Source organism: Bufo gargarizans, chromosome 1 (genome assembly GCF_014858855.1).
Source record: "Bufo gargarizans isolate SCDJY-AF-19 chromosome 1, ASM1485885v1, whole genome shotgun sequence".
Classification (NCBI taxonomy): domain Eukaryota; kingdom Metazoa; phylum Chordata; class Amphibia; order Anura; family Bufonidae; genus Bufo; species Bufo gargarizans.
The window spans coordinates 318276726-318294948 of record NC_058080.1 but is presented as its reverse complement, the minus strand read 5'-3'; the positions used below and the strand labels follow the sequence as shown (position 1 = coordinate 318294948).

Sequence of the window (18223 nt, the reverse complement as noted above, 5' to 3'; positions counted from 1 at the left end):
TCTGTGTACTCTGTTTTCTCTCTTGCAAAATACATACTGAAAGGGAATTTGATTGTGAGCTCCGCTAATACATGTATCTGCTGTGTGTTGGTTGAAGTTAAGGGATGTGGAAGTAGCTGTAGCGATACATTAAATTTACATATAATGTTCATACATTAACTTAGGACTGGATTAGACATGCAAAGGGGTGGCCAGATCACAGCATCTGAGAGGTTAAATGTATCATCCTCATGCCTGATCGCATACATCCACCACGGGCCTCTGATGTTTGAAAAAGCAGAAACCCGGCGGCCATGGCGCCCACTGCACACACGAGTGTGTGAAGTGGTTAAAGGAAAACTGACTCAGTTGCCTACAGGGAGTGCAGAATTATTAGGCAACTTCCTTTCCTTTGGCAAAATGGGTCAAAAGAAGGACTTGACAGGCTCAGAAAAGTCAAAAATAGTGAGATATCTTGCAGAGGGATGCAGCACTCTTAAAATTGCAAAGCTTCTGAAGCGTGATCATCGAACAATCAAGCGTTTCATTCAAAATAGTCAACAGGGTCGCAAGAAGCGTGTGGAAAAACCAAGGCGCAAAATAACTGCCCATGAACTGAGAAAAGTCAAGCGTGCAGCTGCCAAGATGCCACTTGCCACCAGTTTGGCCATATTTCAGAGCTGCAACATCACTGGAGTGCCCAAAAGCACAAGGTGTGCAATACTCAGAGACATGGCCAAGGTAAGAAAGGCTGAAAGACGACCACCACTGAACAAGACACACAAGCTGAAACGACAAGACTGGGCCAAGAAATATCTCAAGACTGATTTTTCTAAGGTTTTATGCACTGATGAAATGAGAGTGAGTCTTGATGGGCCCGTGGCTGGATTGGTACAGGGCAGAGAGCTCCAGTCCGACTCAGACGCCAGCAAGGTGGAGGTGGAGTACTGGTTTGGGCTGGTATCATCAAAGATGAGCTTGTGGGGCCTTTTCGGGTTGAGGATGGAGTCAAGCTCAACTCCCAGTCCTACTGCCAGTTTCTGGAAGACACCTTCTTCAAGCAGTGGTACAGGAAGAAGTCTGCATCCTTCAAGAAAAACATGATTTTCATGCAGGACAATGCTCCATCACACGTGTCCAAGTACTCCACAGCGTGGCTGGCAAGAAATGGTATAAAGGAAGAAAATCTAATGACATGGCCTCCTTGTTCACCTGATCTGAACCCCATTGAGAACCTGTGGTCCATCATCAAATGTGAGATTTACAAGGAGGGAAAACAGTACACCTCTCTGAACAGTGTCTGGGAGGCTGTGGTTGCTGCTGCACGCAATGTTGATGGTGAACAGATCAAAACACTGACAGAATCCATGGATGGCAGGCTTTTGAGTGTCCTTGCAAAGAAAGGTGGCTATATTGGTCACTGATTTGTTTTTGTTTTGTTTTTGAATGTCAGAAATGTATATTTGTGAATGTTGAGATGTTATATTGGTTTCACTGGTAAAAATAAATAATTGAAATGGGTATATAATTGTTTTTTGTTAAGTTGCCTAATAATTATGCACAGTAAGTCACCTGCACACACAGATATCCCCCTAAAATAGCTAAAACTAAAAACAAACTAAAAACTACTTCCAAAAATATTCAGCTTTGATATTAATGAGTTTTTTGGGTTCATTGAGAACATGGTTGTTGTTCAATAATAAAATTAATCATCAAAAATACAACTTGCCTAATAATTCTGCACTCCCTGTATAGCAACCAATAAAATTCCACTAATATCTAACTAAACCAGTTTTCCGTTACACCAGTACTGAGAAATTTCCCCCAATGTATCTTTATAGAATTTTGACAATTTGAAAAAAATCCTAAAATACTGCTGATAACAGAGGCCACTTGATTTGTACAGATAACTTTACATCATTATCATCACTTTCAAAATTACAATAGGAGATAGCACCTCTATATTATGAAAACATAGGATTCAGCATTCACAATATGTGATATCTATAGTTATCACATCTGATTAGGCAGGTAACAGACGTGGGGAGTACCCTACTACTTGGGAGAGGGGGGAGTGGTGACCCCTAACTCACCCAGCGCTGGCACCTGGCTTCCCTGACGTCCCTAGACGGGCTGCTAACCCGTACGCAGATCATGGTCCTCGTCCCTGGCTTACCCTGAAATAAGCCCTAGGTAGTGAGTAGGGTGGTGGGAGCACTAGTCCTAATCACTGACACCTAGGGTAACAACAGGGAAAAGACAAACACCACAAGCAATCCTCAAAGGGAGACAACAAACAGGCGAGAACCGGAGATCCAACAGCTCCACAGCAACTCCAACTCCAACAGAGATCAGAGTAGAAGATCTGGAAAGAAGGTCTATATCTGGCAACAAGGGAAGCAGAAAGGGAAGATATATAGTAGCTGGCAGTGGCTGACAGAACAGCTGAAAGGAAAAGCTACAGATTCCTAAATGGGACAAAAATGATCGCAAAATGAAGCAGGAAAACTATATAAATTTGATATCTCTGTAATCATAATTGAGGAATAATGTTAACATGTCATTTTTACAGCAAATTGAACTCTGCAAATACTAGACTCATAAAACGATGGCATGAACAGCTTTTTTTTTTTTTTTGCAATTCCGTCTAAGTTTTTTGTACAGGTTCCCACTACATAGTATGAAGGGGCACATTTATTAAGACCGGCGTTTTAGACTCCGGTCTTAAGTCCCCGGTGATGGTGCATCCACTGAAGTTATGTAAAGGCACCAGCCTCTACATAACTTCGATGGATCCACCGCTGCTTTTAAATGTAAGCCAAGTTCCTAGCGGTTTTACATTTAGACCAGGCATCCTCAAACTGCGGCCCCCCAGCTGTTGTAAAACTACAACTCCCACAATGCCCTGCTGTAGGCTGATACCTGTAGGCTGTTCGGGCATGCTGGGAGTTGTAGTTTTGCAACAGCTGGAGGGCCGCAGTTTGAGGATGCCTGATTTAGACCATTTTCTCCAGCTAAAACGGGCATAGAAAATGATGAATGAGATGGGCCTGCTGACCTGTCCATTTCCCCGCCCACACAACGCCCCCTTTTTTAGACCTGACGTGACTTTGCACCGCAGTCTGCACCAGAAATATGTGTGCATTTCCCTTTAATAAATTAGCCCCTAAATGTTTTCATTAGCAATCACAACTAGGTCCTCAAAAACAATCTGTTACATCAATGCAGAATAAAAAAACTTGGCTGCATCAGGAAGGGTTTAAAATTTTGCAGTTGATAAGTCTGGCTTAATTCAGCTTCACAGACTAATCGCATTTACTGTACTTTCCCACTACTTTTCAAAACTGGAGTGAGTGGTGTAAAACTGCTAAAGCCCTATTCTGCAACTTTTCAAAGCCATGATTTTGTAGGACAGTGCTTGTCAAGCACAGTGGCATCTCCAGCATTGGGATCCTGTTTTATTTTTGTGTACTATTTGTACTATTTATACTTGAGACAATGGGGCACTTTATGCCTGCAGACTATGAGAGGATGGGTCCTGTGAGACATTGTCATTGCTGTGTTCTGTAGGTGGAAAGTAATATGCCACACTCTTAGGCCCAGTTTCACATGGGCGAGAATTCCACGCAGGTTCAATGTGTGAGGTGAACACATTACACCCGCACTGAATCTGGATCCATTCACTTCAATGCAGCTGTGCAGATGAGCGGTGATTTTCATGCAATCGCTTGTGCGTTGCGTTAAAATCGCAGCATGTTCTATATTCTGTGTTTTTCACGCAATGCGGGCCCTATAGAAATTAATGGGAATGCATGAAAATCGCATAGCATCTGCAACCAAGTTCGGATGCAATGTGATTTTCACGCATGGTTGCTAGGAGATGAGGTTAGTAAATTGATAAAGTAAAATCACTGTATACAGAATGCTTACTAAAATGTTGCTTGAGGGGTTAAAAAATAAAAATTAACTCACCTCATCCTCTTGTTCGTGCAGCTGGCATCATCTTTCACCATGTGGTGAGCGCGGTGATGTCAGCGCAGGTCCTGCTGAATGAACATAGAAGATCCTTCCCATGTTATAAGGAAAATAATAAAATGAATAGAGCACGTAACCCAAACCCAAACTTCAGTGAAGAAGTCCAGGTTGGGGTCTGGGTACCACATTCAGTTTTTTCTCAAGCACGTGCAAAACACATTGCACTCGCGCGGAAAAAAATGAACATTGGAACACAATCGCAGACAAAGCTGACTGCAATTGCGTGCCTACTCGCGCGTTTTTCCCGCAATGCACACGTGACGCATCCAGAGCAAATCCGTGACGCCCATTTGAAAGAGGCCTTAAACTTCGTTGAAACATGTTAATGTGAACATTGATGAACGCCAAAAGTGTCCATTTGGGATGTATTAGTTTGTAGACATCTCTTGTTTTGCAGATGCTTCTTTAAAGATGCTAAGAAATGTATGCTATTATGGTAACCAGATGTCAGACCCTGTCACAAACCTCCCAGGGAGCCAGTAGTGGGATGAGGAACCCACTGGCAGTAAGCAGCTGACAGCCCAGAATGCGGTACAAGTTTAGGGATAATCCAAGAGGGGTAGTCAATGTCCAATCCGGGTCGAGGCAGGCAGCGAAGGTTCAAGGCGGAAGACAGTCCAGGGGTCAGTAGCCGGGAAGGATACAAAGAAACAACAGGCAATAGAAGGATCTGCAGGGAGGCTAGGTGTTCACCATAAGGTGGACTAACTCAGCAATGAACCAGAGCTCAGGCCAGGTCTTTATAGCCAGGGAAGGTAGGAACCACCCTCCCCAGGAACCAATGGCAGGCGAGGAAGGTGGAAGGTGTGTACTGGGAATCTCCCTCAGCAAGGCTCACACCTGACAGCCGGATAATGCAGGAACTCTATGCACCCGGAAATGTGCGAGCAGCCTGTGTACTGCGCACACGCCGTGCACCCGCACCTCGGGCACCAGGTGTTCTACCGAGCTGAAGGGGAACCCGTGCCCTGCGCCGTGCCCGTGGTCCCAGAGTAGGGGTAACACCCCCTGCTTCCTGACAGAGCCCCCCACCAAGGAGCGGCCTCCGGACGCAACCCTGGGAAGGCCTCTCGGGGTGAGCCCGATGGAACGCCCGCACCTTGGCGGCCGCATGGACATTCCCCAAGGGCTCCCAGGAACGCTCCTCGGGACCGTACCCCTTCCAGTGGATGAGATACTCCAGGACCCCACGCCGGCGGCGGGAGTCCAGGATCTCCTGGACTTCATACTCATCATCGTTATTCACCTGGATGGGAGGTGGTGGAGCAGGTGCCCGGTCCGGGAATGGGTTGGCACGGTGTGGTTTCAACAAGGACACGTGGAATACCGGGTGGATTCCCAGGGAAGTAGGCAACTGGAGCTTGGCTGCAACGTTGTTGACCATACTCACGATCTCAAAAGGACCAAGGTAACGGGGTCCCAGTTTTTGGGAGGGACAGGACAGCTTGAGGTGCTGTGTGGAAAGCCACACCTTGTCCCCGTCTTTGTACCTGGGGAATTCTGTGCGTCTACGGTCTGCCTGCATCTTGTGCCGCTGCTGAGCGGCCTGGAGTTGTTGCGTTAGGGTCCGCCTCAGTTCTCGTAGGAGCCGGAGCCGTTGAGCCACTTCAGGCACTGGGACATCAAGGGGGAGATCCGGGAGAGTTGCGGGATGATAGCCATAGTTGGCATAGAATGGTGAGAGCCCGGTGGAGGAATGAAGCTGATTGTTGAAGGAAAATTCCGCGAAGGGGAGATGGCTCACCCAGTCGTCTTGTAGATGGGATGTGTAACAGCGAAGGAACTGTTCGAGAGTTTGGTTGGTCCTTTCGGTCTGCCCATTGGACTGGGGGTGATAGGCAGAAGACAGGCTGCGAGTGATATGAAGGCTACGGCAAAACTGGGTCCAAAAGCGGGAGGTGAATTGTGAGCCCCGGTCTGAGACGATGGAATCAGGGAGCCCGTGCAACCGGAACACGTGTTGGAGGAACAACTCTGAGGTTTTTTGGGCCGTCGGGAGACCGGAGGTCGGAATGAAGTGGGACATCTTGGTACATCTGTCCACCACCACCATGATGGTGGTACAGGCTTGTGAAGGCGGTAAGTCCACAATGAAATCCATGGCTATGTTGCGCCATGGAAGGGTTGGCACTGGCAGAGGCTGTAATAACCCAACAGGTTTTGAGGTGGGACGTTTGTAGAGTGCACACACGGAACAAGACTCTATGAAGGAGCGTACGTCGGCTGCCAAAGAGGGCCACCAAAACTGACGTAGGATGCATTCCATGGTGTTGCGCCTACCTCGGTGGCCTGCTGTGGGGTGGTCATGGTGATGCTGTAGTACAGGCAGTCGCTGGGAGACTGGGACGTAGATCCACTGTTGGTGGTAACAAAGCCCCTGCTTCATTGGCAGATGGGCTGCCTCCTCTGGAGCTGGCATGCTGGCCCGTCGGATCCTCTCGATCAAGGAGTGTTGGGTGGCTAGAAAGTATGCGGCTGGCAGGATCGGTTCCGGAGGTGCAGGATCGGCCTCGGAGGAGCACATATGGGACAAGGCATCAGCCTTGCCGTTCTTGGATCCCGGTCGATAGGTAATCTGGAGGCGAAAACGGGAGAAAAAGAGAGCCCACCTGGCTTGTCGAGGACGCAGTCGCTTGGCACTGCGGAGATATTCGAGGTTGCGATGGTCGGTATACACCACCACAGGGTTTTCGGCTCCTTCCAGCAAATGTCTCCATTCCTCCAGGGCGTCCTTGATAGCGAGCAGCTCCCTCTCACCCACATCATAGTTGCGTTCGGCCCCGGTGAGTTTGCGGGAATAAAAGGCAACGGGATGGAGAAGCTGCTTCTCCCCTTGGACCTGGGAGAGAACAGCCCCGATAGCCCCCTCGGAGGCATCGGTCTCCAGAAAAAACGGGCAAGAGGCGTCCGGTTGTACCAGTATAGGTGCCTGTGTGAACAGCCTCTTAAGGTGCTGGAATGCCTGTTGGACCTTCGGGGTCCATTCAAACAGGGTGTTGCTCCTGGTCAGAGCAGTGATGGGAGCGCAGATCGCTGAAAAGTTCCGAATGAATCGGCGGTAAAAATTGGCAAAACCAATGAACTGCTGCACCATCCGCCGATTGCGGGGGACAGGCCAATTCTGGACGGCCTGGATCTTCCTGGGGTCCATCTCCACTCAACCTGAGGATAGGATGTAGCCCAGGAACTCAATGGACGAGACTTCGAAGGTGCTTTTTTCAAGCTTGCCATAGAGACTGTGGGTCCGCAGACGCTGGAGCACCGATTTGACATGCCGTTCGTGTTGTGGCAGTGATCTGGAGAAGACAAGGATATCGTCCAGATATACCACAACATGGGTATCCAACAGGTCACGGAAGACGTCATTGATGAAGCACTGAAATGTGGCAGGGGCGTTACAGAGCCCGAAGGGCATGACAAGGTACTCGTAGTGCCCAAACCGTGAGCGGAATGCTGTCTTCCACTCATCCCCCTCCCTGACACGAATCAGATTGTAGGCCCCACGGAGGTCGATTTTGGTGAAGAAACGGGCATCCTTGACTCTGTCCAGCAAGTCGGGAATGAGAGGGAGTGGGTACCGGTTTTTCTTGGTGATGTCGTTCAGGGCCCGGTAATCGACACAGGGCCGGAGACCCCCATCTTTTTTCCCCACAAAGAAGATGCCGGCCCCAACTGGAGAGGTCGAGGGACGGATGAACCCCTTCGCTAGGCTCTCCTCTATGTAGTCCTTCAGGGCCCTGGTCTCGGGTTTGGACAGATTGTACAAGCGCCCGTACGGCAGTGGGGCTCCAGGGAGCAGGTTAATGGGGCAATCATAAGGCCTGTGTGGTGGCAAGGCGTCTGCTCCTTTTTTTTCAAAAACGTCTGCATAGTCCCGATATTTGTCAGGTAGTCTGTGTTCAACGGTGCCCAGAACCGCAGGAGGGCTTGGAGCCGGAGACGCGTGAACAGGAGAACCGGAGGGGGGCGTGAAGGTGATGGAGCCAGAGGTCCAGTTAATCGTGGGGTTGTGTCTCCTAAGCCAGGGGATGCCTAAAATGACTGGAAACAAGGGGGAAGGCACGATGTCCCACACGATCTTCTCGGAATGGTAAAGGCCGATGCGGAGGAACAAGGGATGTGATTCCATGGCGATAGGTCCCGTCTTTAGGGTGCTGCCATCCACCAGATGCAGCTGGGATGGGTTCTTCTTAGGGCGCAACGGGATGCCTAGTTGGGAAGCCAGATCCTTGTCCATAAAACAGCTGCTTGCGCCCGAATCAATGATGGCAGAGAGATCAATATTGTTGTTGCCCAGCTGCAGGGAAACAGGGATGGTGAGATGAGACGAGTTGTTATACATAGGTAGGTTAATGCATACCGTGGGTGTCTCCGGCCTACCTTCAGGAGGTTTGATGGGACAGTCCTTCAGGAAATGGCCCGGTTTTGCGCAATATAAACACAGATGCAAGGTTCTTCTCCTGGTTCTCTCCACCGTGGACAGGGGACCCCGAACAGCCCCGATCTGCATCGGCTCCTCCTGGTTACCGTCTGCTGCCACAGGAACAGGAAGCCTTAAGGGTTCCGACCGGCGCTCCGTTAGAGGCGGGGTCTGTTGTCGCTCCTGTCGTCTTTCCCGGAAGCGGCGATCCAGGTGGGTTACTGAGTCCATCAGGCCCCCCAAGGAGCCCGGCACCCCAATGCGGGCGAGCTCATCCTTGAGCTGCTCGGACAAACCGATGCGGAATTGGTCAATCAAGGCCACCTCGTTCAAGCCCGTATCCGGGGCTACCTCACGGAATTCCATGATGTAATCCTCCACTGGACGTCTGCCCTGGCGGAGGGTGCGCAAGGTACCCCTGGCGGTTGAAGAACGCAGGGGGTCATCATAAAGTCTTTGCATAGCTGCGGCAAAGGACTTCCAAGATGCCAGCACTGGGTCATCGGCTAGTAGGAGTTGGTGCGCCCAGGTCTGGGGAGGCCCTGAGAGCAAGGAAATTGCCGTGCGTACCTTGACGAAGTCCGTGGCATATGTACGTGGCTTCAGGGAAAACAACAGCTCGCAGGAGATGATGAAGGAGCGGTACTTCCTCCGATCTCCTGAAAACCGCTCAGGGAGGCTGACTGACGGCTCGCTAGAGACCACTTCCAGGGTGCGCGCCGGCGTAGGGGGAGGCGAGGGTGGTAGCGCGGTGCGCTCTGCGATGCGCTGCTCCTGTGTGGCAACCCTCTGCAGCCGGTGCTCATGACTCGCTTGCATCTCCTGAAAGGCCTGCGTCATGAGGTTAAGTTGCTGGGTCATGGCCGTCATGGGATCCACTGCTTTTGCGGGTTCCATGGTGAAGGCTGAGTTATTATGTCACGAACCTCCCAGGGAGCCAGTAGTGGGATGAGGAACCCACTGGCAGTAAGCAGCTGACAGCCCAGAATGCGGTACAAGTTTAGGGATAATCCAAGAGGGGTAGTCAATGTCCAATCCGGGTCGAGGCAGGCAGCGAAGGTTCAAGGCGGAAGACAGTCCAGGGGTCAGTAGCCGGGAAGGATACAAAGAAACAACAGGCAATAGAAGGATCTGCAGGGAGGCTAGGTGTTCACCATAAGGTGGAATAACTCAGCAATGAACCAGAGCTCAGGCCAGGTCTTTATAGCCAGGGAAGGTAGGAACCACCCTCCCCAGGAACCAATGGCAGGCGAGGAAGGTGGAAGGTGTGTACTGGGAATCTCCCTCAGCAAGGCTCACACCTGACAGCCGGATAATGCAGGAACTCTATGCACCCGGAAATGTGCGAGCAGCCTGTGTACTGCGCACACGCCGTGCACCCGCACCTCGGGCACCAGGTGTTCTACCGAGCTGAAGGGGAACCCGTGCCCTGCGCCGTGCCCGTGGTCCCAGAGTAGGGGTAACACCCCCTGCTTCCTGACAGACCCCCACCAGTCTATCAGTTATCCTCTCCAATATGCTTTGATAGGCAGATGAAATTAGCCTTAAGGGGTATTCCAGTTATATCAGGGTTTACTGTATCCACATGATAGGGGAAAACCATTAAATTATTGGTGGTTCAACTACTAGACCCCCACACAGTGGTGTATCTTGGTTTTGTGCTGCCCTAGGCGAGACTAAACTCGGGCACCCCCCTAATATAAATTTGACCCACCCCTTCCTTGTTAAAAAACAATGTGCTAGAGTTAGTACAGTATTAATCCCTCCTTAATTCCCCCCCCTCTAACCACCCAACGGGTCCCAACCCCCTTACCCCATAAAACAACTAAGTAATAGATTTTTTGTGAATTACTGTAATTTAAGTACTTACAGTTTTTGAAGACAGCAGGCTCAGGGATCAGTGCATTGGTGGCCGGGGCCTGGCCTCAGTGTTCACGGTGACCGTGTGCAGGATCCGCTCTGCACTTGGAGGAGATAAGGCTCACCCTAGCGTTGCCGGCCCGTGACTCCACCTCCGTGTGACGTCACGACTGCAACGTGAGGACGCAAAAGGCAGGGGAGGTCGGGAGGAAGTCAGGAGGGGGAGGAAGTAAGTTTTTTTTTTTAACGCCCTCACTATGCGACCCCCAATGATCTAATAGTTATCCCCTATCCTAAGGGGGGAAAAAACGAAAAAAAAGGATGCAGCAGCACATCAACTGGATCCTTCAGTGGTGGTGCCAGCGGTGTCAGGCGCCAGTCCATAGCACCCCCATTTCAGCCAATACAAAAATAGCATACCGCCGCACTCTCATGTCTTCATAATTCCAACATTTAATCACCAAATCACAGCGACGTTTCGACCAGTGTGGTCTTTCTCAAGCAGCAAGAAAGCTTGAGAAAGACCACACTGGTCAAAACATCGCTGTGATTTGGTGATTAAATATTGGAATTATGAAGACATGAGAGTGCCGCGCTATCCCAAGGAAAGGCATAATTTGATATATCTGAATATACCCATTTAATTTGGGTAAGGCTAGTTTCACACTAGCGTTCGGCTGTCCGCTCGTGAGCTCCGTTTGAAGGGGCTCACAAGCGGACCCGAACGCTTCCGTCCAGCCCTGATGCAGTCTGAATGGATGCGTATCTGCTCAGAATGCATCAGTCTGGCGGCGTTCAGCCTCCGCTCCGCTCAGCAGGCGGACACCTGAACGCTGCTTGCAGCGTTCGGGTGTCCGCCTGGCCGTGCGGAGGCGTGCGGATCCGTCCAGACTTACAATGTAAGTCAATGGGGACGGATCCGTTTGAAGATGCCACAATATGGCTCAATCTTCAAGCGGATCCGTCCCCCATTGACTTTCAATGTAAAAGTCTGGACGGATCCGCTCAGGCTAATTTCACACTTAGCTTTTTTTTTGCAAATATAATGCAGACGGATCCGTTCTGAACGGAGCCTCCGTCTGCATTATTATAATCGGATCCGTTCAGAACGGATCCGATCGAACGCTAGTGTGAAAGTAGCCTAATATGAAAATATTTATGGGCACGACTGTAGATGGATGAACACTTTTAGTTTGCTTTGCTTTAACATAGAGTACAACGTAAAAAAAAATGTTTTTTTATTACAGAGATCTCGGGAAACCTTAGATTTCAGTTCATATTCCATTTCACCTTCACTGAGTGCAATCAAAAGGAGATATTCTGGAACTCCTCAGCTCCCACCTCTTACACATCGTCAGACTGGAGACCCTGGTAAATCAGAACCAGAAAACAGCTCACGTGTAGTTTTCACTATAGAAGAAATTGATACATATGAGGATCCTGTATCCAGCTACTTGAGGTAGGAGAGACCATTCATCTGTATATTAAAAGTAAAATGTTCACTAAATTTGTTATAAACCTTAAACGCTAGGTTTTGCCACTGAAACAACTTACAGTATCTAAAATGCACAGGTTTCTAGCAAGTTATTTGTTTTTGTTATCATGTAACTTTTCTCCTTATGTCCAACTTATACGGTACATAAGAGTATTCTTTCACAAACTTTGGTATGGACCAAAGCAGAGCAGAGTAACTACAGAACTGAGGTTCTTATTTGTAAATAGAAAAATACTGTAAGTAAAGTTACACTCCTTGTTGACAAGTTTGCTCATTCTGTGGAGCTCTACACTAAGGCTTCTCGCCATTTCCTTAAATAGGTAAACACCACCAACATAAGATGGAAAATATAAGTGGAGCAGAAATACCTACTCTTAGGCCCCTTTCACACGGGCGAGTTTTCCGTGCGGGTGCGATGCGTGCGGTGAACGTATTGCACCCGCACTGAATCCTGACCCATTCATTTCTATGGGGCTGTGCACATGAGCGGTGATTTTCACGCATCACTTGTGCGTTGAGTGAAAATCGCAGCATGCTCTATATTGTGCGATTTTCATGCGACGCAGGCCCCATAGAAGTGAATGGGGTGCGTGAAAATCGCATAGCATCCGCAAGCAAGTGCGGATGCAGTGCGATTTTCACGCACGGTTGCTAGGAGACGATCGGGATGGAGACCCGATCATTATTATTTTCCCTTATAACACGGTTATAAGGGGAAATAATACCATTCTGAATACAGAATGCATAGTAAAACAGCGCTGGAGGGGTTACATTTTTTTTTAACTCACCTTAGTCCACTTGATCGCGAAGCCCAGCATCTCCTTGTGTCTCCTTTGTTGAATAGGACCTGTGGTGAGCATTAAATACAGGTAAAGGACCTTTGATGACGTCACTCCGGTCATCACATGGTGTTTTACCATGGTGATTCACCATGGTAAAAGATCATGTGACGTATCCATGTTATAAGGGAAAATAATACAATCTACAGAACACTGATCCCAAACCCGAACTTCTGTGAAGAAGTTCGGGTTTGGGTACCAAACATGCGCAATATTTTTCACACGAGTGCAAAACGCAATAAAAAAATGTTTTGCACTCGCACAGAAAAATCGTGCATTTTCCCGCAACGCACCCGCCTCCTATCCGGGTCAAAAATATGACGCCCATGTGAAAGAGGCCTTACAGTTTGGCTACATGCACACAAACGTTGTTTGTTTCTGTGTCCGTTCCATTTTTTTTGCGGCTGGGATGCAGACCCATTCATTTCAATGCTGTCCGCATCAGTATGTCCATTCCGTAGCCCCGCAAAAAATAAATAAAACATGTCCTATTCTTGTCCGTTTTAGGCATTGTAACAATGGATCTGCAAAAGAAAAACCGATGGCATACGGATGTCATCCGTTTTTGGGTTTTTTTTTTTTAGCGGATCTGCAATTTGCGGACTGCAAAACAGATACAGTCGTGTGCATGTAGCCTTAGGCCCCTTTCACACAGGCGAGATTTCCGTGCGGGTGCAATGCTTGAGGTGAACGCACTGAATTCACTTTAATAGGGCTGTGCAGATGAGCGGTGATTTTCACGCGTTACATGTGCGGAGCATGCTCTATATTGTGCGTTTTTCACGCAACGCAGGCCCCATAGAAGTGAATAGAGCTGCGTTAAAATCGCAAGCATCCACAAGCAAATGCGGATGCGGTGCGATTTTCACGCATGGTTGCTAGGTGACGATCAGGATGGGGACCTGATCTTTATTATTTCCCCTTATAACATGATTATAAGGGAAAATAATAGCATTCTTAATACAGCATGCTAAGTAAATTAGGGATGGAGGGGTTAAAAAATAATTAAACTCACCTCATCCACTTGTTTGCGCAGCCTGGCTAGTCATTTTTCTTCTTCTTTGAGGACCTGGGAGGAAAAGGACCTTTGGTGACGTCACTTGCGCTCATCACAAGGTCCATCACCAAAGGTCCTTTTCCTCACAGGTCTTTAAATTTTTTTTTTACCCCTCCATCCCTAATTTACTTAGCATTAAGAATGATATTATTTTTCTGTGAAGAAGTTAAAGTCTGGGTACCAAACATGACGATTTTTCTCCCGCGCGTGCAAAACGCATTAAAACGCTTTGCACGCGCGCTAAAAAATCATACATTTTCCCGCAACGCGCCTTCATTTTTTTCCGCAACACTCGTGTGACCCGAGCCTTAAGCAGAGGCGTATACTTGCATCTTCAGTCAGGTCAGAGAAAAGTGTACACTACAACTATACCAGAGTAGATATGATGGCTGCTCTAGAAATCCAATGATACAGGTAACATCTTCTCTTAATGTAGACATTCTTTCCTTTTTATCACGACTGCAGTTTTCCCTATTGCAGGAATTTTTGCCAAATTTATCAAATTTGCCAAAATGTTTGATAAATTGTTTGACTCAAAGCCTAATAGCTCAATTCTCAATTAGTGATGTACTGTTACATACTGGCGTGGGGGAATGATCTATTCCACCTATGCACTAATTCTGAATAAAGCTGAAGAGAAGGCTGGCAGGAAGGAAGTTATTATTAGCCATTATATAGTGGATGAATCCAACAGATAATGACTGATTTAGAGGCCATCTGTCAGCAGATTTGTACCTATGACACTGGCTGACCTGCTACATGTGCGCTTTGCAGCTGAAGGCACCTGTGTTGGTCCCATGTTCATATGTGCCCGCATTGCTGAGGAAAATGAAGCTTTAATATATGTAAATGAACTTTTATGAACAATGGGGGTGTTGCTGTTACCCCTAGAGGTTCAGCTCGCTACAACTGCCACGCCTTCTGCATTTAGATTGACAGGGGCAAACAGCATAAAAGGGATCGCTTTGAGGTGTTTAAGGGAGTGTTCACCTTTTCATCTATGGCATTTTGTTTAGTGAAAAGAGCAATGCAGATTATGGGGGTCATTTTTTTACACCTGAGCAGGGAAAAGTCACAGATTGTGGCGCAAATAACCTTTGCGCTGCAATCTGTGACATATACACCAGAAAACTGGCATATATCATTTAGTAAATGATCCCCTATGTTTTTACAGCAGCAACTGTAGACTAAATAGGGAAATGTTATATGATCATGGGTAATTCTGCAACCTCTCAGTTTTGCAGAGGTCACCAAGTTTGTCAGGAAAATAAACTGTTCCACAAAGACATATTTGTTCATCATAAACTTCTCTTAGCAACTTACCTTGTATCTTACCATTGTTTATTTCTGTTTTTAAGGATTTTACATTAACCTGGAACAGTAAGCTGGATCATAGGTTTATTATTTTTATTAGAACTTCTTATCAAAAAATAGATCAATTCTGAAAGTTACTGTACATGGATCTTAAACTAAAAGACTAACTGGTTAATATAGTCAAATGATTCCTGTCGTTTCTGCTGACTTTTCAGAATCAGCTGTCATTGTTTGCAAGGATTAACATATATGTGACCATTATGTGAATTATATTTTGCATTTCAAAGTTGCATGTGTAACTTTAACTGTCACTTTATACTGTATAACTTTGGAATGTGTTTACATATCTAAGCGATCCTGAGATTATTTTTTGTGACCTATCGTACCTCATGTTAATGGTAAATTTGGGTCAATTTGTTTTGCCTTTATTTATAAAAAAAAAAGTTTGCAATTTTCTTAATTCGAATGTTTCTGCTTTTAAGACAGATAATGAAACCTTAAAAATGACTGCCTTTGTTAAATTATGGGGACTCATGGAGGGGCATACTAAAAAATGATATCAGATGTGTAGCCAGACTTGCTCCCACACTAGCACAAAACGTTTCACCCAGTTCATATATGGTTCTATCCCAAGTGTCTGACTGCGTTTCAGAGGCAGTTTCATGTGTGGTCACTCTTGGTGCACCTGCTGTAATCATATGCAGGTTACACCTATGTCCAATAATCACACAAGTAAAATAAAATAGTACTCAAACTGCAATTGCACATATGCCATTTATCTGATAGCCTGTACCGCCTGCTTTTCACAATCTGTAGGTAGCACCACGAATGAAATAAAAACACAAGTGAGAAAGCATATTTCTGATATGCCACACTACAAAACCAGAACTGTCTCTGCAGTCTCCATGCACTTTGCTACAATATTCCTTTTATCACTGTTCAGGGGCTTGAAAGGGTTAATGCTCCAGTTAGTGGAGGAGATCACAGAAGGAAACTCTTGATAGAGAAAGCTGCTGGATGTTCCATCTCAGAACTTGGCCTCCTCGTGACCTAAACCAGGGATGCTCAACCTGCGGCCCTCCAGCTGTTGTAAAACTACAACTCCTACCATGCCCTGCTGTAGGCTGATACGCTGTACACTGTCAGGGAATGCTGAGAGGTGTAGTTTTTCAACAGCTGGAGGGCCACAGGTTGAGCATGCCTGACCTAAACAAACAGTGTGATTTGATTTTGCACTATTATGGGAATGGAAAATGTTCTTTTTTATTGTGTTTATATATGCTGCCTTGCTCCATATAATCCAGTCTGGGCTTTCCATGGATTTCTAAATTATATGAGAAACAGGTATGTAATTGGCTCCTTCAGGCTATATTTGTTTACTGTATGTTGTACAGCATTGTGTCATAAGTAAGGGTCTGTATGCAATGACCCGAAATGCGTAGAGGCATATATGACTTCTTAACTGTGTACATAACTTCTTAAAGGGGTTGTCAGAGTTATATAAATATAGGCCAATCAGCATTGAAACATATCTACTATTACCTTTGTAAATCACTCTCTTTATCTATAATGTCTTGTTTCTCCTGTGCACCCGCAATGTCATCCAGCAAGCTCTCTGTGCTGATGTTTTGTGTACAGGCTTATCCCTGCCTTAGGGAGTGGCCTGGCTCTGTAAACGAAACGTCAGAGCCTTGTGTGGCTGCCCCCTCCCTCTGTGTCTGGCTGCATGCGTGATGCTTACCAGTGTCGGTAGCCTGGTGAAAAGATTCACTGTACTGGTGTGCCCGATCCCTGTGATCCATCGCTGTGCCTGTTCGACTGCCTCTGCGTCTGTCTGCCGGCTGCCTCCTGCGCGATCCTTACCAGTCCCGGCAGCCTTATCAAATTAGCATTGCCCTATTCCACTGGCCATCAGAACCAAAAGCCACCCCCAGGAGCAAAAACAAGGTATAGCTTAGATATACTTATATATTAGATATAGAGCTATATCTAAGCTATACCTAAGCTATATCTAAAGAAAAGGAAAATAGGAGGCAGTTGCCGTATAGTATCAGTTTGCCGTATGAGATATGTTACGCTTACCTTCTTGAGTTGCGAGTAGTCACAATTGCTTTCTGCACTTTGCTGGTATTTTCCCGTCCAACCTGCAGGATGCTTGCGCTGCTGCTTGGGTTCTTGCCTGTGCCGCAGATACGGTCCTCAGGATGCGAAGATTAAGGACAGTAGTACTATTCGCCCTTGAAACGCATTGACCTGTACAATTAATAAAGACATTTTTTATCTATTCTCATCTGAGACCACGTTTCTGCTGACAGCGCCGACTTAGTGGTTCTAATCTTTTACTTACCTACGAATCTAAGCTATATCTAAGCTATACCTAAGCTCTAGCTTATGTATAGCTTAGATTAGAGATGGAGATAGATAGATAGATCTATCTATCTATCTATATATATATATATATATATATATATATACTTCATCTATATATGCATATAGAGATATAGATCAGTAAATATATGTGTGAAGGCTTTGGCCTGGATTTGTGGGAGGGGCTGAGGTCCGCCTCCAGCCTATTTAGGGCACCCCTCTACCTGACTCCTGCACCGTCCGAGGTCTGAACTTTGAGAGAGAGAGAGAGAGTTACTTGTGGAGTTAACTGAGAGGTTACTTACGAGTTGCTGTTTTCCTTCTGAGGTTCGTTGCTTGCGGGTCCAGGATTTGGAGCTTTCCGGTTCCATCCGTCCGACTTCACCTGGTTCCTTGCGGGCCCCGTTTTGCCCGTTAAACTGTGAGTCTTGTCATACGGTACAGCACAGGGCCTCACGGCTGCCCCTGTACCAGCTCGTTCATTTCACTTTTTCCTTGTCAAACCATGTCACAGTTTCACTCCTGTCACGGTTTTCATGTTGCTACGTGTTCTGATCATGCATGCACACGGTACCAACGCCGTTCCCCTCCTCACCATCATCCCACACTTTCCTTCCCCTCACACACATATACATATGCATCATGCTGTCACTTGCCATGGACCATTCTGTTACTTTGTTGGGCAAGTTGTTCCCCTCGCCCAGCTCAGCGGCACGCCCGCCCTCTCACAGTCACCAGTTGCTCACCGCAACCCGACCGCTCCACGCTCCCTCTCCACACACCACACCAGTGCCACGGTCCCTCTCTTCCCCGCGTCTCCGTCCTCCTGCCGCGCTGCCAATGGCGTCCGCCGCGTC

General features: G+C 47.3%; 1 protein-coding gene across 2 annotated transcripts in view; it reads left to right on the top strand.

Moving 5' to 3' along the window:
• Nucleotides 1–18223, top strand: part of PDE4C (phosphodiesterase 4C) — a 1152632-nt gene that overhangs the window by 397048 nt on the left and 737361 nt on the right. For both annotated transcript variants that reach the window (XM_044305707.1, XM_044305716.1), the window contains exon 3: nucleotides 11542–11753. In XM_044305707.1, coding sequence (XP_044161642.1) covers nucleotides 11542–11753 — 212 coding nt within the window. The remainder of the gene's footprint in view (nucleotides 1–11541; nucleotides 11754–18223) is intronic.